The sequence below is a fragment of the Sinohyriopsis cumingii genome, unplaced genomic scaffold, assembly GCF_028554795.1.
Source record: "Sinohyriopsis cumingii isolate HCF-2022 unplaced genomic scaffold, ASM2855479v2 utg003676l, whole genome shotgun sequence".
NCBI classification, from domain to species: domain Eukaryota; kingdom Metazoa; phylum Mollusca; class Bivalvia; order Unionida; family Unionidae; genus Sinohyriopsis; species Sinohyriopsis cumingii.
This window is the reverse complement of record NW_028316569.1, coordinates 23,627-50,564: the sequence shown is the minus strand read 5'-3', so window position 1 is coordinate 50,564 and position 26,938 is coordinate 23,627. Positions and strand designations below refer to the sequence as shown.

At 36.4% G+C, this 26,938-nt stretch overlaps 1 protein-coding gene across 1 annotated transcript in view; it reads left to right on the top strand.

Annotated features, from left to right (window-relative positions):
* LOC149769491 (uncharacterized) overlaps positions 1-26,938 on the top strand; it is a 78,486-nt gene that overhangs the window by 34,174 nt on the left and 17,374 nt on the right. The window contains exon 4 of the mRNA XM_089949882.1: positions 14,817-15,140. Within this exon, the coding sequence (XP_089806008.1) occupies positions 14,817-15,140 (324 nt within the window). The remainder of the gene's footprint in view (positions 1-14,816; positions 15,141-26,938) is intronic.

Below are 26,938 nucleotides of genomic sequence, written 5' to 3'. Positions count from 1 at the left end.
TTCACAACCATGCTGTTTTCGAGCAAAACCTAACAATGGCCCAATGTTGCTGGCAGTACTAAAATCAACAAGAAATTTGTTTTCCAAGTCCTTCTGGCACACAGTGTGTTATAGTTTGGAATGAGTTCAAAATTGTCTGATGCAGATTCAACTTTAGTTGTAATCAACAACTTTATTGCTTTATTTAGATCTGTAATGTTATAAGCGCTTTGGGATATCTTAATAGAAATCTAAGTCGAGTCTGGCTGGATTGATTGAAATGTAAAATCATCATTCACGTTTATGTTCTGATATTTGCCATAGTGTTCCAAGCAGTAGCTGATACTAGTCCTATTTCATATTGCGTCCTCAAGTCCAGTTCGATTGGTGGATTTTAAATAACAGAAGTTTGCATTGTCCGATGTAGTCCGTAATGAGTCGATCAATAGTGTAGTTGATAACATTCCTGTTTTATCTGATAAAACTGACTGCTGGCAGTTTGAGCTTTGCTGTTAGCAAAATAATTTGCCGCAAATCTAATCACTATGTAATATGTAATATTTGTCGGATGTTAAATAACCGTTTGATCTCAGATTATCTAAAATGCCAACAATTTCATTGTCGATTTCTGTGCTCACACTTCCAGCTTCCTTTGATGCTATTAATAGCATCAACCAGTCAACTATTTCAGTCTGGGAGTTAAAAATATTAAGACCATCACCTGTTAATCCTGATCTTTCCTCTGGAAGACATGTATCACGCCTTTTATCAGTGTCCTTAAAAAGCTGATGTCCATTTGTATGGAATTTTTTTTATTTGTATACCTGTCAGCAGTATGAAACATAACACCAGCAATGAATCTAATACACATTTTATTATACGAATTTAAACATTCTTCGTTGGTTTCTGCTTTATCTATATTTTGTTCAGCTTGCATTCCTGCATTATCAATTTTTTCAGACTTTCAATAAAATTATTGTATTTATCTTCAGGCCATCTGCGAATTTGATAAATGTCATGTTGTTCTCTAGAAATATAATCTCTCAGAAATTTTTTATAATCTTCTGTTGATATTTCTTCTCTTGCATTTTTTTTTATAAAACTTAATTTGATCATCATATGACATCTTTGTGACCAGGATATCAGTAATAGCGTTTTGTTTCCCTGATAAACTTCCTGATGTTGTATTGATTCAAAGATTAAATTTTTTACCTCTTCTTTTAGCGCACGAGGTCTCCAATTTTTTTAAATAATTTGCTCAGCAGTTTTTTCTGTCCTTCAACTAGACCAAATAATACTTTCTCTGATAACTTTTTAAGATTTTCTGGTGATGCTGTAGAAATATCTGGTTGTTTGCCAAGTACAGCTTCAGTCACTGGTCTAAAAAGTATAGCATTTTCTTCTGCTGTGTGCTGTTGACCACGATGTTCCTGCTCAAACTTGTTCTTGAACATGGCCCTTGTTGCAACAAATTTCTTCAGAACTTCTATTCGTTTCGCATCCATTTTTGTAAGTATATGTTAGATTAATTTTCACAGTCCAAGACTTGTCTATTCCACATCTTAACATATGATTTCGATCTCTTGGTATTTTATCAAACAAGAAAAAGTTGTGTCTACTAGTTGCATTTTGATCAAGCTTAGCAAATTTATCTTTTAATACACCCCTGCACTGTTCTTGGGCTATGTTTTGTACATCAATGTTGTCCAGTCCAGTGAATAGTATGAAACAAGCTATATTTTACCTAATAAATCAATCTATGTTTATAAACTCCTTGTGCCAATTAGACTGCATTGCAATTTCTGATGCATGATAGTGAAAAATAAGATTATATGTTGTCCATCTCTGCATTGCTTTGTTGTATGTCATCAAACACAATTTTATGCTTGTCAGAATCTAGTTCAGCAACAGGAATTAAATCTTCAGGTTGTTTTATGATAAATAGATCATCGCCGATGCCAAGTTCATTTTTTAATTTTTTGTTTGTATTCGCTAAGTAGCATGTATTTATCCTGCTGTGGATTGATCATGTAGATATAAACTCGATCATAGTTGAAGAGGTCATTAAGTAACAGATTCATCAGAAGATTAGTTTTGCCTGATCTAGTTCATCCTACTATCAGATAATGGCAGTCTGGTAGGTTCTGGTTATGTTGATGTTTTATTAATCGCTCTGTGTCAAAATTGATTATGCTCATTCTATACCAGTTATTCACAAAATTTTATCTCGCAGTCAAGGTTAAATTTTATCAGTCGGTCAAAGGTAAATTTTATTAGGCAGTCAAAGTTAAATTTTATCTTGTAGTAAGAATAAGAATGAGCTGTTACACAAAATTTGGTATGTTAATTGACAGCTCAGCAGAAGAAACAGCAACTACAACCACCATGGCTGGTGCAGATTTAACAAACTATCTCAAAAAGTCTGGAAATACATTGACAGGTAATTGAAGTATGTCAGGTCAGCGAGTGCTAGACCTTGAAACAGCATCCACCAATCAATGTAGATAACTCACAAGCTGTAGGTTTGACCAACTTAGTGCAGTCAGTAATGGTAAATTATCGTTGTCAGGTGGAAAGATGACAGGAAATGTCAACATGAGTATAAAAAGATAGTAAATCTAGAAACTGAATACCCTCCTGCTAATGTAAATATGTCACAAGCAGTAAGCTTTGCACAGCTTAGTGCAGTTGATAATAACAAGTTGCCACTAGCCGGTGGGATGATGGCTGGAAAGATAGATATGGTTGGGAAATTAATATTTAATTTTCAGCTTGATAATACAGCCTTGACCAGTAACGATTATGTAACAAATTTCAAGTTTGTCAAGGACAACTTTGTGATAAAATCCAGTGACACTGTGGTGGGAAATCTGGACATGGGATTGAACAAGATAACAACTATGGCAATTCCCTCATCAACATCAGATTTAACAAATAAAAATTACATTGAGGATGATAGCAGGGAATACTGCACCACAAGTAGCAAAAACCGGTGATATAATGACTGGTACGTTAAATATGAACTCGAATAAACTAACAAGGACTTATAATCCAGTCGCCCCATTTGCTCTTGCAAATAAACTGTACGTGGACGCTGAGATAAGTGCAGCATCAGCGATCACAATTACTGCTACAGATGCCAATTATCTTAAAAAATCCGGAGGCACAGTTACAGGTGCGATCAATATGGCTGCTAATTAGATAACTTCCATGTGTGGGTCTGTTTCTGCATTTGATTTTATCAATAAACAGTATGTAGGCTCAGGCACTCAGTTGCTTGCGATTGTTGGTACAGGTAGTACTAAACGAGCTAAAAATAGCATCACATTCCACATCTCACTGATGCTGTTAATAAGCGTTGGGGTTTTGTTGCATCTGCATCAAGTTATTATACAGATAATAATCCAAGTTATTGAAATAATTACTGAAAGAGTTTCATAATGTTAAGAAAAGAAATAATTGACTTCAGCCACATATAATCAGGTCTCTCAGACGATGATAGGGATGAGCTTATGAAATACTATAAATGTTACCATAAAAAAATTTACTGTGTCAGACAAGCTAGGAAATGTTACAGCAGAATAATAAGCATGCTGAATTACATTCAGATGATACTAACATCAGGGATCACATCAGCCGACAGAACCGCAAATCAGTTGCTCCTATAGTGTCTGGGGCAGGTATTGTGTTATCAGCAATAAACAAAAATATCAAGCCAAACTATGAGAATAAAAATATGTGTTGTAAAATAGCAATAGTGACTTATAATAAAATTCTTAATCAGCTTCAAGCTTATCTGCAACATGAGAAGTTTACAATGTTAGATCTGATACAGGAGCTACATGTCAAAGACGATTTGCTTGTTGATATGATACCAACAAAACTGTGAAATACAAAAAATGATACTCAGTGAATGTTGTGTGAAATCTGAAATATGGAAGATATTACAGTGGAAGATACCATGTTAAAGATGAAAAGAATTCTTTTCCGAGGTAAGTATATGGGGTTTTGTTGCATCTGCATCAAGTTATTATACAGATAATAATCCAAGTTATTGAAATAATTACTGAAAGAGTTTCATAATGTTAAGAAAAGAAATAATTGACTTCAGCCACATATAATCAGGTCTCTCAGACGATGATAGGGATGAGCTTATGAAATACTATAAATGTTACCATAAAAAAATTTACTGTGTCAGACAAGCTAGGAAATGTTACAGCAGAATAATAAGCATGCTGAATTACATTCAGATGATACTAACATCAGGGATCACATCAGCCGACAGAACCGCAAATCAGTTGCTCCTATAGTGTCTGGGGCAGGTATTGTGTTATCAGCAATAAACAAAAATATCAAGCCAAACTATGAGAATAAAAATATGTGTTGTAAAATAGCAATAGTGACTTATAATAAAATTCTTAATCAGCTTCAAGCTTATCTGCAACATGAGAAGTTTACAATGTTAGATCTGATACAGGAGCTACATGTCAAAGACGATTTGCTTGTTGATATGATACCAACAAAACTGTGAAATACAAAAAATGATACTCAGTGAATGTTGTGTGAAATCTGAAATATGGAAGATATTACAGTGGAAGATACCATGTTAAAGATGAAAAGAATTCTTTTCCGAGGTAAGTATATGACAATTATGCTCGACAATGAAAAGTACAGCATGTATTTCAAAATTGTCTGTGGTTCGCAGAGAAAATTCAGATTATTTTAGTAAGCTTGCTTGGGTTACAGACTCACTTTCTGATGTTGTTGATAATCTTTACAATCCAGTATGTCAGAATAAATACACAGTAATCACAGTTGATGATGAGCTAAAGAATGGTTATGTCGATAAGATTAATCTGTAATTGTTCTGCCATGATGATGAGAGTTATATAATAGAAAAAGTTGAGATTTTAAAAATATCTCGACAAGTGGCTGCAAAAACATTTAATATAAAAAAAATAGCAAAAGGAATTACCTGCAACCAGGTTAAATAACATTGGATATCTCTTAAATCTTAGGTAATTGTTATATTTTTCTTTTACCATTTTTCTGTTTCCATTGCAATTGTTGGATCACTGAATGCAAAAGAGTTTGTAATCAAGCACACACCCCTAAGTGAGCCCCAGGTGCTCTAAAATAAATGCCTTTTTTGAGGTTCAGTGGGGCTAGGTGAGTTGCACTTGGATTAGTGTTTTTTTTTTTTTTACAAGTTTACATTTACCCATTTAAGTATATCTCATCTTTTTCGATGCATTGCAAGTTACCAGTCACTATAATATCATCTGTTGCGGAACACAGACAATATGACAATCACGTTTTTTGAGACACGAACACATGAAGTTGTTTTCACTTATCGAGCAAACATTTTTCTGCCTGTACGCCTTACCACTTTGGTCACTGTCTTAGTTAAGAATATATGTTAAAATAATTTTTATAAGCATGCTCTTACTGAACAGACTGATCGCTTTAGAGCATGTATTATGAAATATACAATTATCGATTAAAAACAAAAATCCCGGTGAGTTATTAATAGCACATAGTCAGGCACATAACCTGATATGGCAAATCCAGCATGTTAGGTATAGTAACATTTTGTGTTAATGACAGGTATAGTAAAATTTTGTGTGAAAGATAAATATAAATCGCCAGCGATTTCAAGTTAAAACCGCAGTAGTTGTGTATAACGGGATGGTTTCACATCCAAAACCCTATTTTGTCTGATGACGATGGATGATTCAATGATAGGTCCTAACATTGTAAATCAATAATGAAATCGATGCTGTTGCCTCAACAAAGTTGTTTTTGTATTTATTTAGATTAACTTGGGGGGGGGTCTGGAATAGCGGTAAGAATTATGCTGTCGTCCTAATACAAAACTCCCTTATACATAACTACTTGCGTATGTTATATGCATCCATTTTCATGTTTAGGACGAGTGCTATCTAGGCCATATTCAAATTAGTTGTTTTCCTGTCCATCCCTATTTCCTAACCATTTTGGAAAATAAAGGTTTAAATAATATCTAATATAAAATAAATAAGGTGTCTAAGTGTGTGTCTAGTTGTTAGTGCTTGTATGCCATGGTATACAGTGAGGGCTCAGATTAGTTTGTGTTATAGTATCTTAGTTTGGGTTGAAATTGAAATGGGACTGAAATTGGTTTTCACGTGGACATGAAGGAAAAGGTGTAGGTACTTTAGGTTGATTGTTAGGTAATTTTTCATTCATCCTTTGACTGTTCAAAATGCATCTCCTGTTGTGTGGTCACAGCATTATTGCCAGGTTGGGTCATTAGTATTACTTTCATGCTGATACTTTTCCGGCTTCTGGATGAACTTTGTGTTTTGATGGAAGGGCTGAATCCTTCGTTTTTAGCTTTTTGAGATCACAATTTGACGTGTTGAGTACAGAGCAGTTTTATATTTAGAAAATTAGGGAAAAAGATGTAGGGCAATGTGCCCCTGAAGTTGTTGACAATTCAGTTTTGGAGTTGTGTGTGTGTCATGAGATGTCTCATCTGGGTTTTGCTGCTGTTTGTGACGGTCGATGTTACCCTGCTCTCCTCCTCGCTGCTTGAGGTGAAGTCAGTATAATCATGCTGTTTGTAAAATCAATTTTGATGTTGTCAAGGCACTGAGTGCCTTGCTATTTGTCAGTTTCTGCCCACATTGGGGATACAGAAGTATTTATTTTGTATCTGATGGAGTACACCTCAGTCCACAAGGGAACAGATGGCTGCTTACCCGAATCCTCCCATTTGTAAATGTTTGAAAGGGAGGAGAAGGGACAGCTGAAATGTATTTTTGGTTTTCCTTGTACTTGGTGTGAAATAAAATGTTTTGAAATTTACTTTTTGCAAAAGGGTTACTATTCAGGTTGCCAAATTTTACATTCAGTGTGCGAGTCAAAACATCTTAATTAAAAAACTTGGACTAAAAATGAAAGCAAATATAACAATGTTAATATTGCATAAACTTTTCAATGGATTCATTCTATCTGAGTTTGTAGCATTGATAGTGTTGGTGGTGTTGTGAGGTTGTACCTTTTTACAAGGTGTCTGCTTTATTTGGCTATTGTTTTCTAGAGGGTGATCGCCCTCGGTATTGTTGCCCGGATAGAGTAAATATTAATATAAAGTGTGAAACTTATTGGTGGAATAAATAGATCTGAGCAGATATATAGAACAGAATGACATGAGCCCATGCCGTTCATGGAAAAACAAAAAAATTAATCAGTTACATAAACAGCTGTGATAATACATTACATCAGGAAGATACACTTCTTTTTGGAATAAATCTTTTACTGAATTTCAAACACAAATATATTTATATAAATAGCCAATCTGTTTTAAATGATAGAATTAGTTCATCATGTAATCGAGTGAATGATCAAAGTCATTGCCTTGTACAACTTCATAACCTGCTTATTCCGGTCCACTCCAACTTCACTAAGGTGGTTCCTCTAGATCCTTTTGCTCTTTTTCCCTTTTCCAACCTTCCTATTGTCTCGCCTATTTTTGGCCCTCAAACTTTGTGTAGGTAGGTGGATATGTAAATATGTAGGTACTTTAGATACTTGGATAAGTAGGTATGTTGATATGCCAGTTGATACTTCAGTGGATACGTCTGTGGATACATCCATGGAGCTATTTCCCCTTTCTAAATAAACAGAGAAGCAACCTAAATCTTCTGTCAGTTGTCCTACTGGGAACAGATCATTACTCCCCTCTCGTTATGTCAGATATCGTTCTATCGGAATTCAAACAGACCAAAGGCTATCTGATCAAGCTAAACATGGCGGACCATAAACAAACCTAGTTTCACAAGATTAATGTATTTCCTAATGGTTATTTCATCACTGATTCCCATTAACATTACACAAGACAACAGTTCTGTTCTCTTCTCAATTACACAAATGAATGAATGAAATTCATTATATGATTTAACTACATTATTTTCAGCGAATACACACATTCAAGTCTTTAGCATACATGAAATCATCTAAGATCAGTGAATTCAAACGGATTCTCCTAACTCATATCAACAAAAGTAATGCATGAAATTCTTAGATTCCTATAACAATCACAATGACAAATTCAAACAATTCATCAAACTTATATAAGGAGGATCATTGTACAAATTGAAATAGGTGAACTCAGTTATACTCATATTGAGAATATTTGTCTACGGATTTAACCCCTTAGCTACTACAGCTGTTGTGCAGTTTCACTACTGCTGGGTGCTATCATATCAGTTACTGAGGCTGGTTGTTAGGCTGAATACTAGAGCATCATCATGGCTGACTACAGAAACTGACAATAAAAATATGGTTACATTTATATTCATTATTTCATTAGTTTTTGCTGGATTTCAGTGAAATAAAAAAACAGCATACCTTGTATAGTGTCTGTTTTGAATCATGCAAAATAAATCCAATATTTACATATGTACATATAAAAACATGAATGAAATCCACATTCTAATTAAATAGTTGAGAGTGGTACCTCTCAAAACAGTCATTATCCACACATAAATGTACTTGGCATTGTTTGCATCCTTCATGTCTCCTCCCTTCCCTAACACACATCTTGCATCTCCCACATTTTGGGAACCGTCCTGGCCAGTGCCTTAAATCTTCAGTATCAACATTGGACAGAGCTTTTCTTTTCCTACTTCCCTGAAAGCCAGCAACCATATATTTGGCCAAGTTCATTCTGAATTCAAGCTGTGTTCCTTTTTTTTTTCTTTTCCAAACTTGGTTTTGATCTGGTGGTTTGGTGAATCTTTCATGCATATCAGGGCATTACATATCGCTGTATCAATGAGAAACCAAAAAAGATATTTTCACCATTTCTTAGCTTTACGGCAAGAACTGTATTGCATTCTGTTTTGGTCTGCAATATCCCCCCACCCCTTTGTTTTTCGAATACTCATCTGCAACGTTTGGGCAAGTTACTTCTTTTCGTCAGTTTTTTCTCTTCAAGTTACACTGGATAGCTGTGTGGGATCCATGTTGTTAAATAACATGTTGTCTTTCCAGGCAACACAGACCAGAGTCTGTTTTTGCATAATTTTCTTATCCCCCTTGCTTTTTAAACTACTGTTTTTTTTAAAGGCTATTTCCTCGGATGGTACCACAAAAGAAGAGTCCATCTCGACGTAAATCTTCAAATAATTGGGGATTTGAAAAGAAATTGTCCATATAGATGTGGTGGTTTTTGTTTACTATTTTCTGGTAAGGTCTTTCACCACTCTAGATCCTAATCCTTCTTCTGTCACTCTCCCTCTCTTTCCATCGGGCTTTCCAACATACACTTGAAATTCATGGATGTAGCCAGTTTGAGGATGGGCTTTTTCCCAGACTTTAATGCCAAATTTTGTAGATTTGGCTGGCAGATATTGCTTAAATGACAGTCTTCCTTTATAAGCAATCATGCCTTCATCACTTGACTGGTTTTTGGGAGGTCATAATCTTCCAGGCATTAATGCTAAACTGTGTCTCTGAATGGTCTTATATGGAAAATCTTGTCATGTCCTGGTTGGCTTCTGGGTGGGTTGATGCTTGTGCCGTTGGCATAGAAATATTTCCCTATTTTTTCAAACCATTCTCTTGTCATGATTTCAGGTATTCCTGGGATCCCAAAATGTACAGATGTCATCCAGGCAGTGGAATATTTGGGTATCTGCATAATACTCATGACGATGTATATTCCAAGATATGCCTACATCTCTGTGATGCTGGTTTCATACCATTTCTGGTCTTGTTTTTGGTCCAACATTTTCTTGGCATAATCGTTTGTTTCTTTCACAAGCTTTTCCACCAGACATTCAGGAAAAAACCTGAGGAAAAAATCTTTCTCGTTGCTTAGTGGTCCAAGCTCGATTGTTGAACCAACACAAGAATCGAAATCATTGATCTCGAACATGGCGAGGTCATCACTCCATTGTGCAAGTGGGACTATGCCTTCCTCATCATCTGATTCAAAATCACTTACATCGGGTGTTGAAACTGGACTAATATCAATATCTGATCTATTTTCTACGAATGATCCATCAAATTCTTCAATATCGCTTGCAGTGAACCCTTCAAAGTAGCTCATATGTGAATCAGAATCCATACCTGTTTATCTCAGCTACACGTGTTTCGTAAAGTGCAGAAAACCTCTTCCAATGTGTCTAAATTTAACCTCTCAGACTTGTATCAAAATGTTGAGTAAACAGTCCTCTCATTGGTTATGATAATCAAAAATATGTAAACTTGTGTACTTTCAACCAATCAATGTTTAGTTAACATAGCGGTCACGTCTGTATAGATGCGACACTGGGGTAGTAAACTAGGCTTATACACACTGCATACTTGCATCAGTGGGGTTCAAGAGCTATTTACAGGAGACACTTAGATGCGACAGTCATCGCTAAAGGGTTAAACAAATAAATTCATGCAAATATAAACAATAAAATTCAAGCAAATCATTATATTGGTATCAATGAATTACATGAAATTGATGCAAATACTTTGTGCTTTCAAGCTTTGTTCGCTTCTACCACCTAAATTGTGTCCGTTGACTTTCCAGACATCCAATGTTTTATGAGAAAATTTCTTCCAAGTTCAGTCTTGGAGTCCCTTAAATTTTCACTCTTGCAGGAAAGATGCAGACTGACAAATTTTTTTTTCGATGAGGGCAATTTAACCCCAAGAATTTTTGTGTGGGAAACCTGCCCCTTATTTAGCGTAACCAATCAGGATTAAATATATTTACTGCCTTTTATAACTAGATGCCAAAATTGCGGTCAGCCTGACTTATAGAATTCCAAACAACAGATCTGGAAAACCTCAGCTTTTGACAGTTCCGATATAAAATCGAAGTTAACCTTCCCTTTCTAGTCATCTAACGATTAAGTAAATGAAGGCTTAATTAAGAATCACTTCCTCTCCCAACACAGACATTAGAAATCATTGCAGGTATAGTGATTTAACAAGCACCTGTCTCCATAAATCTAATTATTTGTTCTCTTGCCCAGATTAATGTGTTCTTCATAGATTGACAGAAATTTGCATCCTTACAGAGTTCTTTCGATTCACCCAAGAGGATGTTTTTGGATGTAGAAGTAAATTCATACAGAAACATAATGCCAGATTGTATCTATATAAAAAATCAAGAATGATACTATCTGCATCAGCAACAACTCATTGATCGCTGTGAACTACAGATACTCAGATCAATATGGGTACATGAAAAAAATCAGTACTGTAGATGAAAATAACGTTACATGTAAGTCCCATTTTAATTCAAGGCAGTGGATGTTTCATTTGGACTTGTGATGGATTGTTTAAACTGTGTCAACACATTAACAACAGATCTAACACTAGCACTGTGTAATTGAAGGCATTCCTACATTGGTCCATAACCTCCACTCCAAACAATGCTGTCCAAACAAGACCACACCTTCATGTGCACAGGTTGACATGAAATATACAGTGCTTTAATATATAGCCCCTCCCTCTCTCCAGGCTCAGGTAGATACCAGACAGTCTTCATCAAAGTTTAGTAAACCAGGAGACTAATTAAGACGATGATATTCTTAGTAGTGCAGTCAAACAAGAAGGCAGTTCATTACACCTTAACTTGCACAAGTAGACACAAGCCACACAGTACCTATATTTCACTTATCCCTTTCCTCAAGCCCAGATTGACCCCAATACACTTCTTAAAAGTGCTGAAGGAAATGACATTATATGTACTTAAATATATAACACTCCCTCTAGACCAAAATCACTTATCAAAATGTAGAAGAGAGTGACACTGATCAAGATTATGAGACTTCTTTCACACATTATGCAAGTCACAGTGCTATGAGGACTTGTAAGTGACTTGATAGGAATGTGGAATTCATCATCTAAGAATACATGTTAAAGATTTATTAGAAAAAAGTAATTCTGGACAAAAGGCCACTTACCCAAGATCAAAAACCACAGGAGTAAGTACTTCAACACAGCCTGATCATTTATGCCAAATAAATAGGGGTTGGGGTTGGCGAGGGAACCCCTTAGAAATTAGTGGCATGTCAGATACCCAAATCATCATCAAAAGTGTTATAAACCCCTGTTCACTGTAAAAATATACTAAGAAACAATGGTGTACAGAATCATGAAACTAAAAAAAATTGGTCATTTGTAAATGTATGACAAGTCCAAGCATTATATATATATATATATATATATATATATATATATATATATATATATATATATATAGTGTGTGTGTTTTATTTTTTCTTCATAATTATACATTGTGTCATTTACTAAACACATTAAATAGCTAATTTGGTTCATGATTGTGGATTTGTACTTAAATGTCATTTTGTTTGTAAACACACATTTATTTGGAAATTCATTGTTCTATCATAATTTTGATTGGTTGGCTGCCAAAAAATTCAGTGAAGAACTGGACCTTGTATACAAACTGTGGTGTTCTGAAAATGAACTTATGACCCTCGTCCTTGCTCAGTTTTTGTGTCTTAGTTTTTTATATAAGGGTTGTTTATCTTATAATTACTCAGTCCAATCTTAACATATGAGGAAAAAATCAATCGTTATAGTTGTGTTCTTACTTATAATATTATTTTAGATGATTTATTTATTTCAAGTATTTATTGGAATAAACAATTTTACATGGGAAAGGAAGAGTTTACTTTCTTTGTATTAATTAAGCATATTTTCTTTAGAAATTGTCTGTTGAGTTTGACATTCTGATTTCTGACATATAAGGAAGGGAGTTCTGAAGACTACACTTAGATTTCTAAGTAAGTGGTTTAAGAATGTTTGATTTCTTTCCATGTCTGAGTTTAAAGAATAGTTTGTAGAATTTGGATGCAGTAATCCGCTGATACACTGTACAGATATGCACACTCATTTATTGTTTTTGATAGTCAGTTTCTGCATTTATGTTTTTCTACCTTTATTGTTTACAAAAAGAGCTGATGATGATCTGTAAAATGTACCAATGAGCATTTCATTAATGATACAAATTCTTCATTGCATGAACAATCATTTGCCAGCAGAAGTCATTCATCTAAATGCCTTGATCATTGACCAACATGTCCTGACATTTTTTTGACAATGTGCCTATATTTATTTTCCCTTAAAATATGATTATCTTCCATTTCTTGATTTACTCAAATTTAGAAAGTAATTAGATTCTATAGATGTACACCACTACCTCGATAACTCATGCCCTGATAACTTGCAAACCCACTTATAACACAGGGTCAGGCGTGGATCCCATTTTTTCTTATACCAGAAAATACCCAAATATTAATTTGTTTGTTGAACTGGAAGAAAATCGCGATCAAAATTGGTAACTGAAACGCTGATTTATCGCTCATTTTATTTTTGAAAATGGTAGATAGGACCTGAAAATTTTAATCAACATTATGGTGTTATCAACTTTTAATAAGAAGTCATATAATTTGTTGCATTTTCTTTCCAAATGACATTCTTAGTACACCATAATTCAAGATATTCAAGGAAATTTTGATCCATAAAAATTTCACTTGCGGCTTGTGGATGCAGTATATTAATATTTAAATGCCAATAAAATTATTTTTATAAAGTGAAATTTTTGTTTTAGTTCTGTCTTTTAGTTCTTCTTAAGTGTAATCATCATAAATGCAATGTGTATTTAAACGTAAAATGTGTCAATCTACTGTAACATCTGTGTCCTCGAGCGTTTCTCTGAGAACCTACTTAAGTGCCGACCGTGTTTTGATAACTGACTTGCAGAAGTATTTGTTGTATTGTTGCACTGATTTAAAAAGTGGTCTCCTTTGTATTATCACATTAATTATGTCTTTTGAATCAAATAAGGGACGTGGAATAAAAGAAAAGTTTAAAGGCATGTAAATCCTACATACTTAAAATCTAGTGGCCCTGGTCGTATGTCAGGTGAACTCACTTCAGTTGATCAGTCGAACACTGTTATAAATATTATTGTAATATAATTAAACTACCGTAAAATACCCAACTCATTCATAACTGATCAAAGATAACAAGGCAACCAAGCAAAATGAATACTTTGTAAAATAAAGAGCTTGGTTTCACAGATACATTTCTTTGTTGGCAAATGAGTTTCAGAGAATTCCTGAAATGGCACTTAGAGATAGACTCAGTGATGATAAGAAGTTTCACCATTACTTCCAATGAAATCATGATTGATTTGGATCTTTGAAGTTGGAACTTGTTTGGTGGTGTATCAACAGTTAGTCTAGTTCCCTGTTATATCGACCTTCTACTTGGCACTATGCTATTAAATACCACTCCGGGAACCAGGCTGATCAACAAAACAAGAAGTAGTGACATAATACACAGATGTTTTCACGTACACGTGATGGTTGTTGAAACCAGTTGGATCAATGTTAACAATCTTTCACTTGTGTATTTTGAAAATAAATGTATTTATAAAGAATCACAAACAACTTCATTAGAAAGAAAGCATCATTAACAGTTATTATTGATGTGATTGTAAAACAAGGATTCAGTCATTAAACAGCCAAATCCCTACGCAAACCATCTGGTGGTTTTCTCAATGTCTAGTGGATATTTTTAGGTCCCTCGGTAACTTGCACCCTCACTAGTGCGGTCTATGTTTGTGGACCCGATTGTGTGTGAGTTATAGAGGGAGAGGTGTACAGTATTTTCATGAGAAATACAAGGTAATTTTCATCAGTGTTAAAGGTTCAAGATAAAGAATTTAACTCCCTATGTAAGATGAAAGTTAGCACAAATTTTTTAAAACTAATAGATTTAATTTAATATTAGCACATTTTACTGTTTTGCAGAGAATTGCTGGACATCTGACAGTATAGATAGGGCTTGGCCTTCTATCGAAGAGTATCTCTTAGAGAATCTTTCTCCAAGGAGTTTGATGACTTTCTTTGAGAAGGCGATGATTTTGTCTGGAGATGAATGCAACTCTATCCGAAAGGTTAGAGACCGAAGACCAATGACCAAGAATCTTCTCGAAAGACTAAGGGAAAAACTTCCTGATGCATTTTATGTGCTACTCAATGCTCTTAGAAGCAAAGAAGAAGAAGGCATGGCTGAAAAGTTAGAAACCATCCTGAAAGAGAGAGCACAGCAAGCAGTTGTTGTGGAAAAAGACGGTATTTTACATTTGTATTATGTAATGAATTGATATACATGTACCTGGTCAAATTTTCATCATATATACATACATATATATATATATATATATATATATATATATATATATATATATATATATATATATATATATATAAAGAATAACTTGGCTTTTAAACTCTTAAGATAAAAAAGTTTAATGTACCACAATACTATTGGTATATCAAATTGTGATCCACCCATGGAGCAAAAATTTGCATATATAACATTGCTGCAGCTGTGTGCTATTGATTCTATGAATTTCCACTCATTATTCATTAGTAGCATATGAAAATAGTTACAAAAAGTATTAATAATCCCTGTTATCTAAATGAATTTAACATGGTACACAATTTCATTGCAATCCCGGCCTTCTGCTTTTTCTGCCTTTCTCTATCCCCTCTCCAGTATAAGGGACAAAATATGCAGAAATTTCAAGTGAGAGAAAAAAAAAAGAATTTTGGAATGGATGAAAACCTTGAAACTGAACTTACACCAAGTAACCTACAAGAATATGGTTCATTGTAATGGTATGTTTACATTCCTTGGGTTTTATGTACAGTGTTCATATAATCAATGATACAAAGTTACATTAGCCTGTTGACACTGTAGTGTAAATTTCTTAGTTGCAAGGCCTACATGCTGTGAGGTATTTAATGTTTTATTTTGTTGTTGTTGTTGTTCCTCAAACCTATAATAATGTCCTAAAATTGATTATTATTAATATAAGCATTGAGATTAACAATAACAAAAATGCCCTATTCTCCCTTAACCCCCAAATCACCACACCTCCATCTCTCTCTCTCAACCATCATAGCAAAATATGGGTGAAAGTCTTTGAAAAGACGAGCATAGAGGATTTTCACTTACATCATGTGACGATGTCTCTGGACCAGTGAATGATGGTAAAAGTTGAGTCAAACCAACCAGAGAAAATGGGAAGAGAGAGACAGGATAAAACAATTTTAATATTGGCAGTAACTTATCCTGTCTATATTGCTTGGCTGTCTGTTTTCATACCAAAAATATACTGTCCATGTGATGTGAATACATCCTCCCAGAGTGGAGCAGTCAGTATGACCCTTTGACCTTTTGCACACCACTGTGCCGCAGGCCATGCGCAGAAGGTAGATGTACCTATATGTAATTTTTTCATGGATGCCATGCTGTATAGACATCTAAAGCCATTGTGACTGAGAAATTAATGCCTGTGGACAACTAATAATACTGCAGTTAGCAGTCTCTCCTTCTCTACAATGTTTAATAATTCTTGGTGTTGCTACTGTCCATTCATGTCTAAAAACTGTATTGTAGCTTCTTTTTTTCAGCTTAGATCTTCAATCTTTGCAGTAATTCGGACGATACCTTGTGTTCTACCCATGGTGGTAGACACCTTTACTTTAAATGAGTAACTGAATAGTACAGGTAAGTTCCTATATTCTTGGAACAATAACAGGCCCCGCTCAAATGTTGAGGATATTGTTTCCTCCATTTTTTATTTTCAACTTGATAAAATAACTTATAACTTCATACAACGCTGGCATTGATATTCATGTATTTGCATGTTTTTCTCAATAAACAAATAATCAGAACTGGAATATCTTGTTTCTTTCAATAAATAAGGAAATCTTTCAATGATAATTTCCATCTTTTGTTTATTCGTGGTAAGTCGAGTTTCGTGACATTAGGGTAACACCACCAAAAAATACCACCAAAAACCAGCAAAACAGTCTGTGGGGCAGTGTGGCCATAAGAAGGCGTAATGGGATACACACAGAGACTGTATCAAGTAGATTCCAGGCATACTTATCAAAGATGGAACTACATTCCCTCTTCTTCATGTAAATTTTCTGGTTTTTCTTCCAGATCTCACAATTTAGGACAAACATCTTCAGTAGTTGTTCAAGCCCCTCCAGAAGGAAAGTCTCAACATTTGAGAAGCCGTTCAACTTCTACCGGTAGGGACGTGACATAAAGTTTTCACATCCCTAACAGCATTCAGGTTGCTACTTCCTGTTGGGGATGTAGAGCACTGCGACTGTATGTTGTGCCGTCCCATCATGGAGGTAGAGCACTGTGATAGCTGGTTGCGCCCTCCCTTTAGAGAGGCTGAGCATTAGTGGGTTGCTCCCTCCCATCAATGAGGTTGATCACCACAATACATATTTCTGGTAGCATGTTGGCCCCTTCCGTAAGGTAGACAACACATCACACCTATGATGCACAGAGTGAAGATGAAGTCTTCTCCATCTATCACTCATCGACCTCATGGTAAGCGGAAAAGGCCAGTACCGAGCTACCCCCTTTCCACCTTCCACCATCCCACACTGTGCAGGATTTACAATCCATACACAGGATTGAGGCTGTGGATGGGGACTGTTTTGGTGTCTCCCTCTTACCAATTATATCCATGAAACCACAGGGACCTTGGTCCATTTTGCCCCCATGGACTACTGGACCTTGCCATACCAAATGAAGTGATGGTGCAGCTCGTGTCCCACCATCACCTCACCAAGTGGTTTTCTTTTGGAAGGCTACAGCTTTTACATTATCGAGGGTAGATAGACGTTCTTGTCTCCCCTCCCCACCTCCTCATCAACCAGGGACTGCAACACATAGTATTCATATGCCACCTCCATCAAGGGACATGATGCCCAGCCACTCTCCAACTCAGAATGTCCTTGACTGTGAGGATGACAATGCTTTCTCCATCCTCATTGACTCAGCGAGTTTGAGATGGAAGCTGTGGTAATGACACCTTCTCACAAGCCCACTCCCTCATCTCAGGTGGATGAGGAAGAAAAGGAGGTCTGGTCCTTTGATAAGGCAGTAAACGGGGTTTTACCTTTGTTATCCCTCAACTTGTTCCCCAAACCATCCAGCACACTGTCTACAAAGATCCTTTCCAGTTTGGAAAAGATCTCCAGGGTACCACCTCATCTAGACCTCTTACTTCTCCCACATTCATCTCCAATTGAGGAAATATCAGGGAGGTTTTCACAAGTCCAAAATATTGCTCAACAATGTAGAGGGTGATCAGTTCCTTTCTCTACATTGAGACCCCTTCTCTCTTCTTCAAGCTATCGGGTACATTCCCCGAAGTGGCCTATTAAACCTCCTTTTTTGGACACTAATGCAGCCAAAGTGGGTATTTCTTTGTGATCCTGGGCACGCCATGCCATCAAAACAATTGATGCCATGGAACAGTAAACCCGGTTACTTGTAACTATAGCCTTGCTTGGTGACCTTTTCTCAACTACTTCCTTTAGTATGCTGAGAGAGGCCTCCCTGAATCCAGTCGCATTACAGTGTATGCTGGAGGCTGTGGCTAAAACATCCTGGCATGTAGTATCTGTTGCCATGGCATTACTAGCAGAATTTCTGCACATCCACCGTGATGCTGCATTGGACTCATCGAAGGTCTTGCTTGACCAAAGTAAAGACCTTCTAAGGGCTGCTCCTCTAGAAGCCGAGACTCTCTTTGTGGGCCTCATTCCTACTGTGGCTTCTCAAGACTTAATCAATCACCAACATCGATCTTTAACCTCCACTCCTGATCCATCGCAATAGATCAGGAAATGAGGTCAGGCAAATCGTTCTCAGGGACCGTCTGCCAAATTTTTCAAACAGGCACAACACCAGTTCAATCCACAAATTCTTGCTAGACCACCTCCGCTCTCATCAGGTCCATGGCGCCCAGGTTGCAGCAGATCCAAGAGGAAGTTTTCTAACCCACCTTCCTTTCCTACCAGGGCAAGATGAACATATTAGCGGACAGCCTGTCCAGAACAGTCCGAGCCATCCTCACAGAATTTTCTCCTCACCACTCAGTAACAGAGTCCCTGTTTTCCATTTGGGGAAGACCTCTAGTGGATTTGTTTTTGACCAAGTTCAACAACAAACTTCCCTTTTAAATGTCTCCTGTTACGGATCAGAATGCATGGGCAGTCGATGCATTCAGCTTCCAGTGGGATCACGTATTTGCATATGCCTTCCCACCTTTCCTACTGCTACCACAAGTTCTGCAAACAGTCCAAACTTCCACTACTGGGATCATTCTCATTGCCCAATTGTAGCCCCAACAACCATGGTTCAACAGTTTCCTAGACCTCTTGATAGATCGACCCAGGTCTCTACCACACAGGAGGGATCTCCTGTCACAGTTCTGTGAATCCCTTCTCCACAACAGCCCAGATATTCTCCACCTTCACACCTGGCTCATCTCAAACAATCTCGCTGCCGAAACAAGTTTTCAGACACAGAGTCACAGTTGCATCATTCAAGCCAGAAGAGCTTCTACATCTAAAGTTTATGATGCCAGGTGGAGAATCTTCTGTGATTGGTTCAGTAGGAAACATGTTGATCCTATGCACCCTTCTGTAACTGCCATTGCTGATTTCCTTTTGTTACTCTTTGAGACCAAAAGATGTTCAGTATCCACTATCAAAGGCTATCGAGCTGCCACCTCCAACACACTTAAATTCTCGCAGGGCACAGACGTTGGTTCAGATCCACATCTTGCCAATCTTTCATAGTTTTTTGAGCTTCATAGACCTGTCTCTCACTCCCTTGTGCCTAGATGGAATCTTTCCTGTGTTCTTTGGTCATTAACCAAAACGCCTTATGAACCACTGAGTGAAGCTTCCTTTTTGGATCTCACACTCAAAACTGTGTTCCTTCTCACCCATGCCTCAGCAAGACAAAGAAGTGAAATTCATACCTTGTCCATTAGCTCTGGCTGTCTTAGGTTTAATGGGAACTATGACTCCATTTCCCTTCTCTGCCAACCTGGTTTTCTTGCAAAAAATTGGTTACCTTCAGTAGCCCCATTACCAATAGAGATTCCCTGTTACAGTAAAATATACACATGGGATGATCAAGATAAACTTTTATGCCCTGTGTGTGCTCTTTACTTCTATCTTAATGTCTCCAAAGCAAAAAGAAAGAGAAGGAAACATCTTTTTCTCCCTATTAAGGGCTCCATAGACATTTCAGCTGCCACTGTCTCCCAGTGGATTGTCAAGACAATTAAATGAGCATACGAGTCTCTCACCGATTGAGACCTCACCTTTATGAAACTTAAGGTCCATGAGGTTCAAGCCATTGGTACCTAATGGGCCTACTTTAATCATTTCTCTCTGGAGGATATTATGAAAGCAGCTTTTTGGTGCTCCCATAATACCTTTTCCTCCTTTTACTGCTGCTCAGTAGCACAAGAGAACACAGCCTTTTTTCTCTGGGTCCTATTGTTATGGCATAGTGTGTTACTCAGAGAGAGACACGAATATTCTGTAGAAGTGGACCTCTCCCTCTATGGTGAGTACATTTAATTTCTGTTTTTGATCAGTTTGACATCAGCCTACCCACTTGTCAAATTCAGCTAAGCAGTAGTGACAGGATAAGTAATTAAAATGTAGTTTTTTTTTGGGGGGGGAGGGGAAACTAATTTTAATAATAATAATAATAATAATAATAATGACCTTATTTAAAGAGGGTAACACAATTAGCTAAAAACTAATCTACCTTGAGGCCCTCATACAAAGGAATTTATTTATTTAAGCTGCATCTCTGAAGCCACTGGATGGGTTTGAAAGAAGGAAATAGAGTGGGCATTTCTAATCTCGACTGGAATACTATTCAGAGCAGAGTTCCAGAGTATTGGAAACTTTTTTAAAACAACTCCTTATTTGATTTGGGAATTTTATACTGTTTGGTAGACATGGATCGCAGGTGGGGAGTATTACCAGGTATCCTATACTGGAATAGTGACTGCAAATATTCAGGAGCACTATTATGAGATATCCTGTACATTAATTTGGCTTTTCTCAAACAGATTCGGTCTTTAATAGGTAACATTTTTAACCTACCAGCTAAACTTTCCTTGCTTTCTTTCTGGATTGATATTAGCCCAAATGCTCTTTTTTGAAGATGTGCCAGCTTTGCTATGTTTTTATCATTTGAATTACCCCATACTGTACTACAGTAGTCCAAATAGGGTTGTATGTAACTGTTATAAAATAGTTTTCTGTGCCTTTCAGGGAGAAAATGTCTTATCCTACTGAGAAGCCATAAACTTGAATTGACTTTTTTACTGATATGTTTGATATGTTCAGTCCATGATAGGTTATTATCTACCAGAACACCAAGTAGTCTATCATGACAGACCATTTGCAGATTTGTATCCTTCCATGTCAGACATAGTTCATCACTATCAAGAGTTGTCCTTCTTTGCTGTGTTGAGATAAGTAATATTTTAGTTTTACCAGTATTTACCACCATGCCATTACATGTGCACCAGTTTTCCAGTTTGTTTAGTGCATTCTGTAAAGAAATTTCGAGCTCATGCTTTGTGTTTTGGATGTCTGACAATGTTGTGTCATCTGCATAGAGATCTGTAGATGATATTGAGTCTCTTAGTAAAAGTGGTAGGTCATTAATAAATAAAATGAATAGTAATGGACCTAGAATTGAGCCTTGTGGTACTCCATATCTAATTGTTTCAGGTTCAGATAGAACATTATTTATGTAAACATGTTGTGTTCTCTCATTTAAGTACGAAGTAAACCATCTAATTGTTCTTTCATCACACTGGTAGATTTTCAGTTTCTTTAAAAGGATTTCATGATCCACCATGTCAAAAGCTTTCCTGAAATCAACAAATACAGTTCCTATTATTCTACCTTGGTCAAGTGCTTGAAGCCATTTATCAGTTAGGGAGATCAAGGAAGTCTCACAGGAATGGTTCTGTCTAAAGCCTGATTGATTAGGGTGTAACAGCAAGTGTTTGGTTAAATATGACATGAATGAGTCATGGACATGTTTTTCAATCAGTTTTGACTAGTTTGGTAGTATTGAGATTGGTCGGTAGTTATTAGCATCATCCTTAGAACCAGATTTGTGAACAGAAGTTACTTTTGCAGTTTTCCATATTTTGGGGACAGATGAGGTTGCAATACTTAAATTAATTATGAATGTTATGCTATCTACAATAGCAGAGGCAGAAGATTTAATAAGTCTTGGACCAATCTGATCAAGTCCTATAGCTTCCTTGGTATCAAGTTCACTGAGACATTTTTTAACAAAGTTTTTGACCCTGGTGGGATAGAGAAACATACCTCCTTAGAGATTCTGCTGCTGCAGAACTTTTTCAGTTCATTAAAGTTGTTTTCTATCACTGGTTCTTTTAACTTTGTGGTAATGCTGATGTAAAAATCATTGAAAACATTTGCAATGTCAGTTTCATCAGTGACTGGTGTCATTTACCAGAAGTGGGTGAATTTTATTTGTCTGTTTTTTGTGCGTTCCTCCAGTGAGTTCATTGAAGACTTTCCATATGGAGTTTGTGTTGCTCTTTTGTTTTCAAGCAATGATTGATAATAAGTTTTTTTAGCTTTTTAATCATACTTGTTATTTTATTTCTCCATACTTTATATTGTGCATGGTTTTCCATAGCCTTGAATTTGTCTCGTGTTTTCATAGCATCTAGGATTTCAGTAGTAAGCCAATTAGGTTGAATTTCAGTCTTTACTCGATGTACTTTCAGTGGTGCATGCTTAGATACTATATCCATGAATAAGTCAGTCCACACCCGCATGGCTTCATCTATGTCATCCAAATTTTGGAACATATTCCATGGAACTTTAGGTCATTGAGAAATTGTTCTTCATTAAAATTTTTGAATGATCTGTAAGTGATTGTTTTATGTGTATTTTTCTTGCATTTAACCTTTCTTGTCAAAAAAGTAGGATAGTGGTCACTAAGACCAACATTTGGTACATTAACACAAGCCACATTGTCTGGTAGGTTGGTATAAATGTGATCAATAAGAGTGCTCGATATTTCTGTTACCCTTGTAGGCTCATTTATCAGCTGGTCTAGGCCTAATGATTCAATAAATTCCATCCAGTTGTTCCTTATTTGAGTATTGAGAAGGTCCTTATTTATATCTCCGAGTATATATGTTTCTTTCTCCTGTGCTAGAACATTTTCCATTTGTTTCAAAAAGTTAACATTCCAAAATGCTTTGGAGGAAGGTGGCCTATAAATGAAACCAGCTAGGAAAGATTTTGCATTATTTTGAAAAATTTCCACCCAGATACTCTCAATTTCATGTGACTCCAAGTCAAGTCGCCTTTTTACATTTACATCTTCCCTAATGTATACAACAAGACCTCCCCCGCTGTCTCTCTGTCCCTACGTAATGGTTTATTGTAGCCTTGACTATTATTTTCCTTGGACATTTAAGTGACCTATGTTAAAACCTTTTGTATTTAGTTTCGTATCAATTATATGTATGTCATCATGCAATGGGGTACTCACTGAGATTGTCTCCATACTACTTTTATCATTCTTACATCCTATTTCTATATTCAAATGTTCATATATATTAGCATCTTCAAAGTCACATACAAGCCCTGAAAATCCATTTACATTTGCATCTACAATAGTGTCCATTGAATAGTTAGAGTCAAGAGTCCCACTGGGTACATTTAGATTTTTTGTAAATGAGGCGTTGGCATTCTCCTCTTTGCCAGCTTCCTAATATGTACACCGCTCCCTCGATAACTCGCGCCCGGATAACTCGCGATCCCGCTTATAACGCGGTGTCCGTCTTGGCTCCCGATTTTTTCCAGACAAAATGTATTTAAAATATCTTTAAAATATGCTGAACATGAAAAAAATTACAATAAGAATTGATAAATTAAACTTTGATACATTGCTCGTTTTATCATCGAAAATGGTGATTAATGCCCATAAAAATATAATCCATATTTTGCAATTTGCAAGCTCTAGAGAAGAATTAATTTCAGAGATCTCGAAAACGCTTAATTACGCGTATTTGGAAGCCAATTTTTGATCTGGGACGCAGAAAATCACTGAGGCTGGAGTCCTCCGTACGCATGTAATAGGTGCGCGGGAAAATTCAAAGATTTGCCAGTCCTGTTTCAGCCACCTGCTTTGTGGGAAAATGTGTTGATCAGTTCAGTGTGCTGATATTTACAATGACAGAATTCAGTGACTGAAAGACTCTTTGATGTACTGTTGCTATTTCATAAGAGTAAATTAAAAAAAAAAAAGAACATGATGCAACAGCTAGGCGGCTAGTTCAAAGGCTTTGACTTGGCGGCCGAGTGAGAAAATATACTGATATTTAGGGATTGAATTCAGAGGCAGAAAGACCCAGTTTTAAAATCCTAGCGAGACCTCTGTTTAAAGATATCATATATTATGTAAGTTTTTAGGATAAATAGTTGTCATTATACTGTAAATAAACAGTCTGGTGAAATAGCGATCAATGAAAACTTCTGGTAAATGTTAACAGATGGCAACAGAGAATGAAATAAACACCAATTAAACCACTTCCTGTGTGAAAGTCACGTTCTAATCCTTTAATTCCGTTTCAGTGTAAACATTATAATCACAACATAGTTTGTTCATTGAAAACATGAAAAGAGTCAATCGACCGTCACATCGAAACCCGTGAGTACTTCTGTGAGAACCTAATTACATGTACATGCCGGCTTTGTTTTGATCAACAACTTGGGGAAGTGTTTGTTGCATTAAAAAAAAAATCGATTACAAGAGACCTCGGGTGCTGGATTAAGGGTCTTGGAGCTGCCTTTGATGTAAAGCAAAACAGTAACAGAGACAACGACGACGATAGTGACTTCGAATGTTTCAGTAAAACTGATGTCATTAATGCCGAGGCTGTTTGGGAGAAATTAGTACAGACTCATGGTCCTGAGATGTGCGTTTCTCTTGATGGAGGAGTGGATTTGTGCTGACAATGATTGCCCTACAGCCGAATACATGTCAGATGAAACTATAATTATTTCTATAGCGAACAAATTTGCAGCAGAAGACTATTCTAACTGGAGTAACACAAGTGTTGAAAGTGATGCAGACACAGATGTTGCACCCCCACCCCTCTGCACAGGAAGCAAATATTTTGATATTGCCGTAAGGTGGCTGGCGACCCAAAATGTTGACTACCTAAAGCTCATACAGTTGAGAAATCTGAGGGATTTTGCTCGGCGGCAGAGAAACCAAGGAGTAACACACACAAAAAAAATTAACTGATTTTTTCAAAAAGTGAATTGATATTTGTCAAGCATGGCAGAAACGGCAAGTATTGTTCTAATTTACGTTGTTTTAAATTTGTAGACCAATTAAATATGTCAGTACTGATTAACTCTTGTTTTTTTTTTTTTGTTTTCCATTTTACTTCTATCGCATTCAAATCTATCTATCTATCGTTCGATCGACACTGTTTCTCGAAAAGAGTCGATCTTTTGTGTATAAAAACTTCTAATTTGGCTCAAACAACAAAACTAGACTGTATACAATTCAACATAAAACTTAGTGACGTAGTACACAATGTGTGAAGTGGTACACATGTTCAGCGAACGGAAACCACGTGGAATGTTTTCGATGATCGCCTCAATATACTGTAATTTATCCTGAAATTTTTAATGTTGTCCTATGAGAAAATAATAAAGTACACCGTTATGAAGAGATATTTATTAACAGTTAATCTCAGAACGATTATAAAGTGAGTATTCAACAGTATAATCTGCCTACCCCCCTTATTTTTCCGTTATGTCGTCAATCACTTTATTGGTTTTGGGCTTATTTTATAGGTCCCTCGATAACTCGCCCCTCGCTTATAGTGCGGTCGATGTTTCTGGACCCCGATGTGCGCGAGTTATCGAGGGAGTGGTGTATACATTGATGGACAAAGTCTTTGTTTGTGTCTATATTTATGGCACCTGAAACACTCGATCTGTTTGCCATGATGGCATACCTGTGCCATGTGCCCAGTTTCTCCACAGTAGAGACAGCACTCTTCATTAAAGTGCTTGAAAATGGGGGCATACATGTTAATATTTCTCAGTAGGTGAGAGGTTCCTTTTCTGCTTAGATGAATTTTGTCTCTGTGGTAGAGACTAAGGTTGACATTCTGATTCTGAAGAAAGAAAGATGTGTATTGTGGAATGCACTGTAGGTTGAAGTCTTCACATAGGTCAATTATCAGATCATTGATTTCTTTGGCCTTGGTGTCCACACGAGGAGGTAGTCCTGATACAATTAATTTACATGTATTTGGGCTGCAATACCTAGCAGTATACAATAAACTTTCAAAATCTGTTCTGAGTTGATTTAGTGACCTTCCCTCACAGGCATCATTTCCACCTACTAAAATAATAATTTGTTTGTATTTGGTTAGGTCATTGTTCATTATTCTGTCTGTAATGTTGTTGATTTTAGCACCTCTTAGAGTCTGTACATCTGTTTTAAAAAGTCTCCTTGGTATTATACTTTTCAAAATTGAGGAGCCAATTATTAGAGTCCTATCTTTTCTGGCTTGTGATGTCGTGTGTTGGACTCTGGATTGTATTTCAGACACATATCTTGGAGGAAGGGGTGCTGAAATTGGTGTTTCAGTTGTGTGAACTACTCGTGTTGATTTTGACACATTTGTCTGAGTACTGGGAAATGCAGTTGTTGATGAAGGTAACAGACTTGTCTGAACTGCGGGCCATGGATGTACACTTATTGCTGTTGCAGGTGTGACACATGACTGAGAGGGGGGTACTGTTGTTTGCAATGCAGGATTACTTTGGGCATTAGTTTTTATTTGCATGGTTATTTTACATTTTCTTTTGGCTGGTACTGGGATTGTCTGTGTCTGAGCATCTGATACTGTTGATATTTGGGAGTCTGTCTGACTTGCTGTTTCACATGAGGTTACTTGCTCATTAACCTTTCCCTGTGCTGA